General features: G+C 45.0%; 1 protein-coding gene across 2 annotated transcripts in view; it reads right to left on the reverse strand.

Annotated features, from left to right (window-relative positions):
• The window catches only part of map3k7 (mitogen-activated protein kinase kinase kinase 7), a 226,774-nt gene that overhangs the window by 10,138 nt on the left and 202,230 nt on the right, over nucleotides 1–14,406 (reverse strand). For both annotated transcript variants that reach the window (XM_072499501.1, XM_072499500.1), the window contains 2 exons: nucleotides 12,419–12,480; nucleotides 6,219–6,334 (listed from right to left, as the gene is read on the reverse strand). In XM_072499501.1, the coding sequence (XP_072355602.1) occupies nucleotides 6,219–6,334; nucleotides 12,419–12,480 (178 nt within the window). The remainder of the gene's footprint in view (nucleotides 1–6,218; nucleotides 6,335–12,418; nucleotides 12,481–14,406) is intronic.

Genomic DNA, 14,406 nt, shown 5'->3' on the forward strand with positions numbered 1-14,406 from the left:
CGGGAGGCGGGGAGGGGGCCGGGAGGCGGGGAGGGGGCCGGGAGGCGGGGAGGGGGCCGGGTGGAGGGGACGGGGCCGGGAGGAGGGGAGGGGGCCGGGAGGAGGGGAGGGGGCCGGGAGGCGGGGAGGGGGCCGGGAGGCGGGGAGGGGGCCGGGAGGCGGGGAGGGGGCCGGGAGGCGGGGAGGGGGCCGGGAGGCGGGGAGGGGGCCGGGTGGCGGGGAGGGGGCCGGGAGGCGGGGAGGGGGCCGGGAGGCGGGGAGGGGGCCGGGAGGCGGGGAGGGGGCCGGGAGGCGGGGAGGGGGCCGGGAGGGGGCCGGGAGGCGGGGAGGGGGCCGGGAGGCGGGGAGGGGGCCGGGAGGCGGGGAGGGGGCCGGGAGGCGGGGAGGGGGCCGGGAGGCGGGGAGGGGGCCGGGAGGCGGGGAGTGGGCCGGGAGGCGGGGAGTGGGCCGGGAGGCGGGGAGGGGGCCGGGAGGCGGGGAGGGGGCCGGGAGGCGGGGAGGGGGCCGGGAGGCGGGGAGGGGGCCGGGAGGCGGGGAGGGGGCCGGGAGGCGGGGAGGGGGCCGGGAGGCGGGGAGGGGGCCGGGAGGCGGGGAGGGGGCCGGGAGGCGGGGAGGGGGCCGGGAGGCGGGGAGGGGGCCGGGAGGCGGGGAGGGGGCCGGGAGGCGGGGAGGGGGCCGGGAGGTGGGGAGGGGGCCGGGAGGGGGCCGGGAGGCGGGGAGGGGGCCGGGAGGCGGCGAATCCCCCACTATCAACATCCTGGGGGTTAGCATTGACCAGAAGCCGAAATGAACGAGCCATAGCTGCAACACCAAGTCAAAGGTATGGAATTCTGCAGCGATTAACTCACCTCCTGGCTCTTCAAAGCCTGTCCACCATCTATAAGGGACAAGTCAGGAGTGTTTTGGAATACTCTCTCCATGCCGGAATGTGTGCATCTCCAACAACACCAAATAAGCACCATCCAAAGCAACCTGCTTGATTAGCGCCCCATCCACAAACATTCACTCCCTCCACCACCAACCCGCAGTAGCAACAATGTGCACCATCTACAAGATTCGCCGCAGGATCAGTGCTGGGACCTTTGCTGTTTGTAGTATATATAAATGATTTGGAGGAAAATGTAACTGGTCTGATTAGTAAGTTTGCAGACGACACAAAGGTTGGTGGAATTGCGGATAGCGATGAGGACTGTCTGAGGATACAGCAGGATTTAGGTTGTCTGGAGACTTGGGCGGAGAGATGGCAGATGGAGTTTAATCCGGACAAATGTGAGGTAATGCATTTTGGAAGGGCTAATGCAGGTAGGGAATATACAGTGAATGGTAGAACCCTCAAGAGTATTGAAAGTCAAAGAGATCTAGGAGTACAGGTCCACAGGTCATTGAAAGGGGCAACACAGGTGGAGAAGGTAGTCAAGAAGGCATACGGCATGCTTGCCTTCATTGGACGGGGCACTGAGTATAAGAATTGGCAAGTCATGTTGCAGCTGTATAGAACCTTAGTTAGGCCACACTTGGAATATAGTGTTCAATTCTGGTCGCCACACTACCAGAAGGATGTGGAGGCTTTAGAGGGTGCAGAAGAGATTTACCAGAATGTTGCCTGGTATGGAGGGCATAAGCTATGAGGAGCGATTGAATAAACTCGGTTTGTTCTCTCTGGAACGAAGGAGGTTGAGGGGCGACCTGATAGAGGTCTACAAAATTATGAGGGGCATAGACAGAGTGGATAGTCAGAGGCTTTTCCCCAGGGTAGAGGGGTCAATTACTAGGGGGCATAGGATTAAGGTGAGAGGGGCAAGGTTTAGAGTAGATGTACGAGGCAAGTTTTTTACGCAGAGGGTAGTGGGTGCCTGGAACTCGCTACCGGAGGAGGTAGTGGAAGCAGGGACGATAGGGACATTTAAGGGGCATCTTGACAAATATATGAATAGGATGGGAATAGAAGGATACGGACCCAGGAAGTGTAGAAGATTGTAGTTTAGTCGGGCAGTATGGTCGGCGCGGGCTTGGAGGGCCGAAGGGCCTGTTCCTGTGCTGTACATTTCTTTGTTCTTGTAGGAGATCACCGAGGTTCCAAAAATACCACCTTCCAAACCCATGACCACAAACAGAAGGACAAGGGCACAAGATATTACCACCGAGAAATTCCCCTTCAAGGCACTCGCCACCTTGACTTGGAAATATATCACCATTGTTTCACTGTTCTGGGTAAAGTTCTGGAACACCCTCTCTAACAACACTGTGGGTGTATCTAGATCACATGACTGCAGTGGTTTAAGACGACAGCACACCACCACCGTCTCAAAGACAATCAGGCATTGGCAATAAATGTTGACCCATGCTTCTTGCAACATATGGCTGGTCCAGTTAAGTTTCTGATTAATGGTGAGCCCCCAGGATGTTGATGATCATGGATTCAGTGATGATAATGCCATTCAATTAAAGGGAGATGTTTAAATCCCCTCTCAAGTGCACTGCCTGGCACTTGTGAAATGCGCATGTTACTTGCCACTTATTAGCCCAAACCTGAATGTTGTTCAGGTCTTGTTGCATGTGGGCATGGGCTGCTTCATTATTTAAACAGTGCAAATGGAACTGAACACAGTGCAATCAGCGAACATCCCCATTTCTGACATAATTGAGAGAGGTTATTGATGAAGCAGCTTGAGATGGTTGGGCCTCGGACACTACTCTGAGATACTACTGCACTAACATTCTAGGGAGGAGATAATTGGTGACCAGTTAGGATAAGCATCTTCCTTTGTGCTCGATACGACTCCAACCATTGGAGAATTGTCCCAACTCACCCAGCTTATTCCCAGTGACATCAATTTTACTCGTGCTCTTTGATACTACAACTCAGTTAAATGCTGCATGATGCTAAGGGAAGTCACTCTCAACGTACCTCTGTGTTTCAGCTCCATGATTGGCCCAAGGCTGTAAAAAGGGATAGAGCGGAGTGGTCTTGATGGAACCAAAACTAAACATCAGCAAACAATTGTTTGTCAATAATTGCTGCTCAGTAGCATTCTCGTCGATTCCTTCCATAACTTTGCTGATGATTGTGAGTGTGGAATAGTGTGGCATTTGACTGAATGGAATTCGTCCTGTTTTTTGTGGACAGGAAGAACCTTAACAACTTTCCACTTTTTCATGTGATGCCATTATTGTAGCTGTACTGGAATAGCTTGGCTAAAGGGCCAGTTATTTCTGGATCACAACTCTTCAGCACCATGGCCAGGATGTTGTTGGGGCCTTTGCTGTTTCCAGCACCTTCAGCTGCTTCTGGATACCACGTGGAATGAATGCAATAGTCTGAAGACTGGCTTTTGCGAAAATGGGGACCTGAGGTGGAGGCTGAAGATGGTTCTAATCGCTTTACTCTTGACTTTTGCACTGATGTGTTGGACCCCACCAACATTGAAGATGTTCATGGAGTCTTCTCCTGTCAGTTTAATTGCTCTCCACCATTCATTATTGGAATTGGTAGAAGGACAGAGCTTTGATTTGATCTATTGGTTGTGGGATGGCATGGCTGTGTTTACAGAATGCTTTACCACTGTTCCTTTAATATGCAAGTCCTGCACTATAAGCATCAACAGGATGACACATCATTTGTAAGATATACTTGGTGCTGCTCCTGGTATGTACTTTTACACCCAGGGCACATCTCCTGGCTTGATTTTGGAATAAGGGATAAGCCACGCCATGCAGTTAGATTGCGTCTAATTACAACTCTGTTGCTGGACCACAGAGATTCATGGATGTCCAATTTTAAGCTGCTAGATTTTTAAACAATCTTCCCATTTAGTATGGTGGCACAGGTACAGTACCTCAAATCCAGCACCCTTGGGACTGAGGATTCAGGATACTGCTAGATTTGGGGTCAGGTATTTTGGGCTGTGAGCAGTTCAGGTCAAGGCATGTGGAGTGGGGTCAAGGGTTGTTTGGAGCACGAGAATAAGTGGCAAGCAAAGCAGCAAAGCCAGTAACTAGTCTGGAGCAACACCATGGCAATGCAGTGCCGAGCTGGATTGCCCAGTTAAGTTTTAATATTCTTTAAAAACTCAATTAAAATTGACACATTGAACATTATAAAAATGTCCAGTTTTTGGACACTGCTGGTTTTCAGTTTGCCAAATTTGAGGTACTCTGCCTATAGTATCACTTAACATGATGAACTGTATTCTCTTGTGACGATGGAACTTTTAGTCTCCATAAGAAATGCAAGACGCTCATCCCTACCAATACAGACATGGCAGACTGACGAAGACGAGGCCAAGTAGGTTTCCCCCTTGTGTACTTTCCCTTTGCAGCATCCATAGGCCTAGCCTAGAAGCTATGCCGACAGAGATTGGTCAGCTCACAAGATGGTGATGCAAAAATCTGAGACATTGTCTGAAAATTGAGATTCTGAAAGTATAACTGTGACAGGTTGTTGCTCAATTCGTCTGTGGGACAATTTTCCCAGTTTTGGCACAAATCCATATATTAGTGAGGAGGTCTCTGCCAGGTCAACTAGGCTGGGTGTGCCTACTTTGACATAGACATGTATTAAGAAAGAACTGGAATTTATGTAGCACCTCAGGGCATCACAATGCCAATGAAGCATTTTTGAAATGAAATGTTGCTGTAATGCAAGATCCCACAAACGACAGTGAGATAATGGGCAGCACGGTAGCATAGTGGTTAGCACAGCTGCTTCACGCTCCAGGGTCCCAGGTTCGATTCCCAGCTTGGGTCACTGTCTGTGTGGAGTCTGCACGTTCTCCCAGTGTGTGCGTGGGTTTCCTCCGGGTGCTCCGGTTTCTTCCCACAGTCCAAAGATATGCAGGTTAGGTGGATTGGCCATTCTAAATTGCCCTTAGTGTGTGGGGCTTGAGTAGGGTGCTCTTTTCAAGGGCCAGTGCAGACTCGATGGGCTGAATGGCCTCCTTCTGCACTGTAAGTTCTATGATAATGGTCAGATAATTTGCTTTAGTGATATTAGGTGAGGGATAAATCTTGGCCAGATCATTGGGAAGAACTTTCCTACTCTCTGAATGGTGCCACAGAATCTTTCAACGCCCACCTGAGGCGCATTGGTTTAATGTCTCATCTGAAAGATGACACCTTCAATAGTGCAGCACTTGTTAGTACTGTAAATGTCAGTCTGGATTAGTTTGTCAAGTCCTTGGAATGGGGACAGGAATCCACAGTCATTTGATTCAGTAGAGAGTGCCAACCAAGGTTGACACTATCATTCCTTTGTCATCACTAGGACAATAGCCTGGAATCAATGCTCAGACCATTGCGAAAGCACTATCAGCACAAGTGCAGTAGAGGCTATAGGGGAATGTAATGATGATTTCATGCGCAATTGCTACTTTTGTCCTCAGTTAGGAGTCACATGGGACTCTTCCTGGCTCTTCCTCCTGGCAGGAGCTGTGGCCTAGTGGCATCGTCGTTGGACTAGTAATCCAGACACACAGGGTGCTCCGGGGACCCAGGATCGAATCCCACCATGGCAGTTGGTCAATAAAAATCTTGAATTACACATCTAATGATGACCACAAAGCCATTGTAGATTGTTGTGAAAACCCACCTGGTTCACAGATGAAATTTAGAGAGGAAATCTGCCATCCTTACCTGATCTGGCCTACCACAGCTATGGGTTACTCTTAACTGCCCCTCACTTCAAGGGCAACAAATGCTGGCCACAAAAGAATACATTTTAATAAGTACAATTTGTAGATGATACACACTGCAGTCAGAGTTCGCCAAAAGTAAAGGAGATGAATGGCGAGAATGGTAACAAGGATGCCAATCAGAAAAACCTGTGGTCTTGGATGGTGTCCAGCTTTTTCAGTGCTGTTATGGCTGCACTCATGTGAATTGGTGCAGTCATCACACTCCTTCATTGAACTTCGGAGACTGGTGAAACCATGAGGAATCAAGAGTTGAGCCATGGATCACACAGTACCCAGCCTCAGCCCTGCTCTTGCAGTTAGTGTTATAAGTAGCCCACCATCACCCACCTCAATGCAATAACGAATGGCAATAAATACAGCCTTAATGCCCATGTACCAAGAACAAATAAATAATTTAAAAACACAGCACCGTTGAATTTTTAAACAAGTAATTCTCCCATTCTCACTCCACAAATGGAGAAGTTTTCTAATAATACTGTATCACTCGTTGGCACAACAAAGCAAAGACAAATAACTCTCACTTACTTCCTCTGTAGTAGCAATGCTATTTCTGTTTGAACTTTCAGGTATTCCTGAGCCATTTTGCAATGCTGCTCAAATACAGACATGGATTCTTTGGAGTTTGGACATGGAGCTAAAGGCTGTAAGGAATGAAAACAGACTGTAAAATCTAATGTCTTTAAACGTGCCTTTACAAACTGATCTAAAATGGTACACGGGAATGGTCGAATAACCACTGTTGGAAAAGTAAATAGGCAGATTCATCTGAGCTGTCAGGAAACTTGACTGGGCATTCAGAAATACATTCAGAATATCGTTACATTCAGCATATGCAAGAACATAAGATATAGTAGCTGTGCGCAATTTGGCTGTTTGAGTCTGTTCTGCCATTTAATAAGATTCAGGAAATTTTAATTCAATTCCACCTTTCTGCATCATTCCAATTTTTCAGAGATTCCCTAGTACCCAAAAGTCTGTTAACCTCTGTACTGAATATACTAAATATGTAGAAACATACCTACACAGAAAATAGAAGCAGGAGGCCATTTGGCCCTGCTCCGCTATTCATTCTGATCGTGGCTGATCAGCAACTTCCTCCCGCCCCCCATATCCCTTGAGGGGCTGGTTTAGCACAGGGCCAAATCGCTGGCTTTGACCAAGGCAGGCCAGCAGCACGGTTCAATTCCCGTATCAGCCTCCCTGAACACAGGTGCCGGAATGTGGCGACTAGGGGCTTTTCATTTGAAGCCGACTTGTGACAATAAGCGATTTTCATTTCATTGATCCCTTTCGTCCCAAGAGCTATATCTAATTCCTTCTTGAAATTATACAGTATTTTGGCCTCAACTACCTTCTGTGGTACATAATTCCACAGATTCACCATTCTCTGGGTGAAGAGATTTCTCTCACCTCAGTCCTAAAAGGTTTACCCCTTATCCTCAAACTATGACCCCTAGTTCTGCACTCCCCTACCATCGGGAACATTCTTTCTGAATCTACCCTGTCTAATCCTGTTAGGATTTTGTAAGTTCCTATAAGATGCCCTCTCACTCTTCTAAACTCCAATGAATATAATCCTAACCAATTTAGTCGCTCCTCATATGGCGGTCCCGCCATCTCAGGAATCAGCCTGGTAAATCTTTGTTGCACTCCCTCCATAACAAGAACATCCTTCCTCAGATAAGGACACCAAAATGACACATACTCCTGATGTGGCCTCACCAATGCCCTATACAATTGCAGTAAAATATCTCTATTCCTATACTCAAATCCTCTTGGTATGAAGGCCAACCAACATACCATTTGCCTTCTTTACTGCCTGCTGTACCTGCTTACTTTCAGCGACTGATTCATGAGGACACCAAGGTCTCACTGAATATCCACCTCTCTCAATTTGCGTCCATTCAAATAATAATCTGCTTTCCTACTTTTGCTACCAAAGTGGATAACCTCACATTTATCCACATTATACTGCATCTGCCATGCAATTCCCACTCACTCAGCCTGTCCAAATCCCGCTGAAGCATCTCTGCATCCTCCTCACAGTTCACCCTTCCACCCAAATTTGGAGATAATACATTTGGTTCCCTCGTCCAAATCTTAATATACGTGGAACAGTTGGGGTCATAGCACAGATCCCTGTGGTGCTCCCTGTGGTGCCCCACTGGTCATTGCCTGCCAATCAGAAAAAGACCCATTTATTCCAGCTTTTTGCTTCCTGTTTGCTGACCAGCTTCAAGACCATTAGACATAGGAGCAGAATTAGGCCATTCGGCCCATCGAGTCTGCTCCGCCATTCAATCATGGCTGATATGTTTCTCATCCCCATTCACATGCCTGCTCCCCATAATGCCTGATCCCCTTAATAACCAAGAACCTATCCATCTCGGTCTTAAAGACACTCAGTGATTTGGCCTCTACAGCCTTCTGCGGCAATAAGTTCCACAGATTCACCACCCTCCAGCTGAAGAAATTCCTCCTCATCTCAGTTTTAAAGGATTGTTCCTTCAGTCTGTGTCTGTGGCCTCGGGTTCTAGTTTTTCCTACAAGTGGATACATCCTCTCCACATCCACTCTATCTAGGCCTCTCAGTATCCTGTAAATTTCAATATGATCACCCCATATCCTACAAACTCCAATGAGTACAGACCCAGAGTCCTCAACCGCTCCTCATGACGAGCTCTTCATTCCAGGGATACTCTTGTGAACCTCCTCTGGGCCCTTTCCAAGGGCAGCACATCCTTCCTTAGATACAGGGCACAAAACTGTTCACAATACTCCAAATGGGGTATGACCAGAGCCTTATACAGCCTCAGAAGTACATCCCTGTTCTTGTATTCTAGCCCTGTTGACATGAATGCTAACATTGCAATTGCCTTCCTTACTGCCGACTAAACCTGCACGCTAACCTTAAGAGAACGTTGAACTAGGACTCCCAAGTCCCTTTGTGCTTCTGATTTCCAAAGCCTTTTCCCACTTAGAAAATAGTCCTCCACTCTTCCTACCAAAGTGCATAACCTTACTCTTTTCCACATATACCATCTACCACTTCTTTACCCACTCTCCCAGCCTGTCCACGTCTTTCTGCAGCACCCTGCTTCCTCAATACTACCTATCCTTTTGCATATCTTTGCATCATCTGCAAACTTAGCAACAGTGTCCTCAGATCTCATCCTTAATAATAGACTCTAAAATCTTACCAATGACGAAATCAGGCTAACAGGCCTATAATTTCCTGTCTTCTGCTTCCCTCCCTTCTTACACAGGGTTTCTATCCATCTCAAGACACTACCCGTAATCCCATGTGCTTTAACTTTACATAGTAATCTGCCTTGTGAGACCTTGTCGAAAGCCTTCTGTAAGTCTAAATAAATCACTCCCTGGTCAACTCTACTAGTTAGATCTTCAAAGAATTCTAGTAGATTTGTCAAGCATGATTTTGCTTTCGTAAATCCATGCTAACTTTGTCTGATTACACCCTTGCTTTCCAAATGCTGTGCTATAAAATTGTTGATAATGAACTCTAGCATCTTCCTTATTAGTTGTTAGGCTCACTGGTCTATAGTTCCTTGTTTTCTCTCTCCCTTCCTTTTTGAATAGCTGGGTTATATTAGCTACCCTCCAATCTGTAGCAACCATTCCAGAGTACAATTTTGTTTGGAAAATGACCACCAATGGATCTACTATTTCTAGGGCCACTTCTTTAAGTATTCTGGGATGAAGATTATCAGGACCTGGAGATTTGCCTTCAATCCCATTAATTTCCCCAAAATCATTTCTTTATTAATACTTATTTCCTTCAGCTCCTCACTAAAACTTGTGTTTCTCAAAACTTTGTGTTCCTTGTGAAAACAGAAGCAAAGTACGAATTTAGTTCTTCAGCCATTTCTTTGCTCCCTGTTATGAGTTCCCCCGTTTCTGACTGGAAGGGGCCTACATTTGCCTTCATTGGCCGGGGCATTGAGTATAAGAATTGGCAAGTCATGTTGCAGTTGTATAGAACCTTAGTTAGGCCACACTTGGAGCATAGTGTTCAATTCTGGTCGCCACACTACCAGAAGGATGTGGAGGCTTTAGAGAGGGTGCAGAAGAGATTTACCAGAATGTTGCCTGGTATGGAGGGCATTAGCTATGAGGAGCGGTTGAATAAACTCGGTTTGTTCTCACTGGAACGAAGGAGGTTGAGGGGCGACCTGATAGGGGTCTACAAAATTATGAGGGGCATAGACAGAGTGGATAGTCAGAGGTTCTTCCCCGGGGTAGAGGGGTCAATTACTAGGGGGCATAGGTTTAAGGTGAGAGGGGCAAGGTTTAGAGTAGATGTACGAGGCAAATTTTTTACGCAGAGGGTAGTGGGTGCCTGGAACTCGCTACCGGAGGAGGTGGTGGAAGCAGGGACGATAGTGACATTTAAGGGGCATCTTGACAAATACATGAATAGGATGGGAATAGAGGGATACGGACCCAGGAAGTGTAGAAGATTGTAGTTTAGTCGGGCAGCATGGTCGGCACGGGCTTGGAGGGCCAGAAGGGCCTGTTCCTGTGCTGTACTTTTCTTTGTTTGTTCTTTGTACATTTGTTTCTGTCAATCTTTTTCTCTTTACATGCCTATAGAAACTTTTACAGTCAGTTTTTATGTTCCCCACTAGTTTTCTTTCAAATTGTATTATCCCCTTCTTAATCAATACCTTGGGTCTGCCTTTGCTGAATTTTAAACTGCTCCTAAACCTCAGATTTGTTGCCTTTTCTTGCTAATTTGTAAGACTCTTCTTTGAATCTAATACTATCACTAATGACTGAGCATCCACAGTTCTTTGGGGTAGAAAATTACATAGATTCACAACTCTCTCAGTGAAGAAATGTTTCCCTCACCTCAGTCCAGAATGGCCAACCCCTTATCCGGAGACTGACCATGTTCTAGATTCCCCAGCCAGAAGTCATTCTCCCAGCATCTATCCTGTCAAGACCCTTAAAAAATAGAGGTAGTGTTACATCTGGCTAACTGAAACTGGTAATGGCTGAAAACTGGACATTTTTTTAAGCTGCCATGCATGAATTTAAACTATCAGTTGAGTAAAATAACTTACTGGTTTATTTGGCTAGGTGCTATGTTGACATGATAGTATGCCAACTAGTTATCGGCTTTGCACACCTGTCTTTTCCAGGAAGCGACCTTTGGTCCACCTGACCTGGCTCGGTCAGATCTGCCCGACCTGAAGTGAACAGCCTAACCCAAGATCCAAAATCTGGTACAGTTGCCGGTTTTGAAACTGTACCTGTTTCAATTAGATAGCCTTTCTTGCTTCTAAATTCCAGGGAACATAGGTCTCGTCCACAGGAGAATCTCCTCGACCCAGGAACCTGTGTAGTAAACCTTCATTGCACTCCTTCGAGGACTTATATCCTTCCTTAAGTAAGGAGGCCAAAACTGCACACAGTAGCCCATGTCAACGCTGCAAGTATGATGAGCCCTTTGTGTTACATGCGGTAACTTTAAGAGACCATGTGCTCGGACTGCAGGGAAATTCTGAGTTGTTGCTTTGCCATGCAACTTTGAGAGAACATGGCTTCAATATCCTGTATAATTGTGGTAAGACAACTTTACTCCTATCCTCCATTATCTCTGTAGTAAAAGGTAACATATCATTTGCCGTTGTAATTATTGTTGAACCCGCATGCAACTTCCCGCAATTCATGTAGGAGATCCCAGGTGCCTCTGAATGCAAACATTTCCTAGTCTTTCAGCATTTTAAAAATGTTCTACTTTTTCTTATTTTTCCTATCAAAGCAGATAACTTAGTACTTTGGCACATGTCAGTCATCGGTCATGTTCACTTACCCAACCTGTGTTCCTCTGCAGACTCTTTATATTCTCCTCAATGCTTACTTCCCCACCTATCATTATATCTGCAACAAGTCTAGATAACATCATACTTAGCCGATTTTTCATTTATGGTATTAAATAGGTTGTAAATGGCTGAGACCCAAGTACTGATGCTCGTCAGTCAGATTATGATGTTAGAATGGAAAGAAGCGTGGCAATAATTTGCCAAATGATTACTTGCATCAGTGCACAGGCGTGGGTGTGGAAAATATGCCAACTAATACAATACTACATGAGTCACAGTCAGGAACATTTTGTACACTGCAGAAACTTGCTCATACCTCATCTCTTAACAAAACCATAAACAAAACTCTCACCAGCCTTAGGAAAGTTGATACAGTCACCATTCTGCACCCAAGTAGCACATACACTGACCTGACATATCAACTCTGTTTCACTCTTCACAAATGCTGCCTGACCTGTTGAGCATTGAACATTTTTGGTTTTCATTGCTAAGAGAATAGCTTAAAAAGGTTTGCATTTATACAGCACTGCTCCTGACCACAGAACATGTCACAGCACTTTACAGGCAATGAAGAACTTTTGGAACTGTAGTCACAGTTATAGTGGAGGAACAAGTGCTAAGGGAAATTCTCCCTTCTTCACACATCAAAATTCAAAGTGGCCAGAAACTACTTTAGGAATATAAAGGTTTAAATTTAGAATTGCATACTTAAAAGTACAATTAATCTTGGGTGTATCCCCTGGATTAATTAGTAGAAATTAGGCCCTTAAAAATAATCAGAAGATAAGCACAAAGCCATGAGCTTTGCAATGAGTCGAGACTCCGTATTCAAGTGATCAATCAAACTTGTTTTGGGCAAAGCTTAAAAATTCTTACCTGTAACTGATGATCCAGAGTAAGATATGCCATTGGGATGGAATTATCAGAACCATTTGTATCTGGGAAATAAATAGCGAAGCATTAACTCAAATAATTACATGGTGCGATAGTATATTTTCTCATGTTTATTTATGGAAACAGAGTTCAAATCTTGTCAAAGTCCAGCTGGCAGAGGGCAGCTGCTTGCTTAGGCTGGTAAGGATCATCACATATAAAACAAGTTCAACTGGTCAGCTGTTTGCTCAAGTGGATTTCTGCTATCTATAGCTCCATGCACACTACCCAACCAAGAGAGGACTTTTCATATGTTCTCTCTTCATTATCTAAGCTTTGCCTTAATATTACATTTTTTAAGCCTCAGAAAAGCAGTACATATATTTCGGTGAAATAGTATGATCGCTTAATCACAACACTTAAAAGCTGCTGGAACATGGCTTTTTATCACTGTTGCTCTGCTGGGTGAGGTTCTGATCTTAGCTGGACAATGATGAGCAATAGCAAATCCAGTTGAGGGGATGGGGAGACATACTAAAGAAAAGGATATTAACCTTCATTAAACATAAACTAGCAACTGGCCTTAAAGCAGGTCTAGTCCTAGTGCAGTTTGTGATAGCGTAGGCTAAAAAGAGAAAACAACTTAAATATTTTAGGTAAGAACTGCTATTGTTTGCTAGTGATACCAACTCATGTTTAATAATCTCCATAATTTTATCAAGATACCTCACCCATGCCAGGTTTCTTTCAGTAATATCCAAAACTGCCTATATCACTTTCAATCAAGGCATGAGAAAAGTACATGAAAGATATAATTCCTTTTTGTCTGTAAATTATTGGACCCAGAACACTGGAATTAACCATTTAATGGTGAGGTGGTTACAGATAAACAATCTGGTATCACCTACAAATAGCAGTCATCTTCAAAATGTGCCTTGCAACCTAGACATTAAAAAAAACATTGGTCAAAGATGTTACTTAGCAGTCGGGCGAATATTATTCCAACACAGTGCACTGGAACTATTCTATACACACAGTTTGCACCTGTGATCCAGTGGGCTGATATTATTAAACACTGAGCTCAGCTCAATGAAATACTCTTGTTGGACTGTGTGTGGGCTACATGGGTGTAGAGAGCAGTGGCAGTTGGGAACCACAGTATCAGATGTTGGCATCTAATTGCCCTTAAAGCTGCAATATTTTATTTGTGAAAGGAAATTAGTGGTGAGTGGGAGGAAATGCACATAAACAACGTCTGAAACAGTTATGTGTGGAACAGCAGAAGAATAGGCTCAAAATGTAATTCTTTTAGCTGTAACAACAAGCATTTATTATAGCACCTTTAACATAGGAAAAAGCATTGCAAACTGCTACACAAATGTGTTATTAAGAGCACATCAACACATACCTACTTTTCAGTATTCCTACTGCACATCATAAATGCTACTCTTTTCTGTTTTCATCATGAGTTACAAATTAAAAATTCATGGATAGAAAATAACAGACAGGTGAACATATAATTTACAAAACTTAATAACTTTCTCTCAAGTCACCACAATGACTTGAATTTTAAAATAGAGTGCTGCCTGTTGACCATCACTGCCAGTTCACAGGCAATGGTGGTTCATTCCATCAACTTTTGTTGCTGTCAGTTGGTTTGTCTTGTGAAAAGAACCTTTGACCTAAATATATGTGGTTAGTTCAACCAACTGACTGCTAAACTTCTTGATGTATTTCACCCTCCCACACCCAGTACAGTTAAAAGCCATTATATTTAATTGCTTTCAATACAAAGAGCAAATACTAAGGATATCAGATTGACTCAATTGCACATATTTAACTAAAAAAATCTTACAAATGTCCAGAGGAGAAATCAAAAAATACCCAAGAAGCATTAAATGGTAAATAAAAAGTTTTACCGCAACCAAGTACTGAATTTCAGATACAGAAGTCTAGCTTTGGCTAAACTGTCATTTTTAGTGGCACTTTGG

The sequence above is a fragment of the Scyliorhinus torazame genome, chromosome 4 (assembly GCF_047496885.1).
Source record: "Scyliorhinus torazame isolate Kashiwa2021f chromosome 4, sScyTor2.1, whole genome shotgun sequence".
Lineage (NCBI taxonomy): Eukaryota > Metazoa > Chordata > Chondrichthyes > Carcharhiniformes > Scyliorhinidae > Scyliorhinus > Scyliorhinus torazame.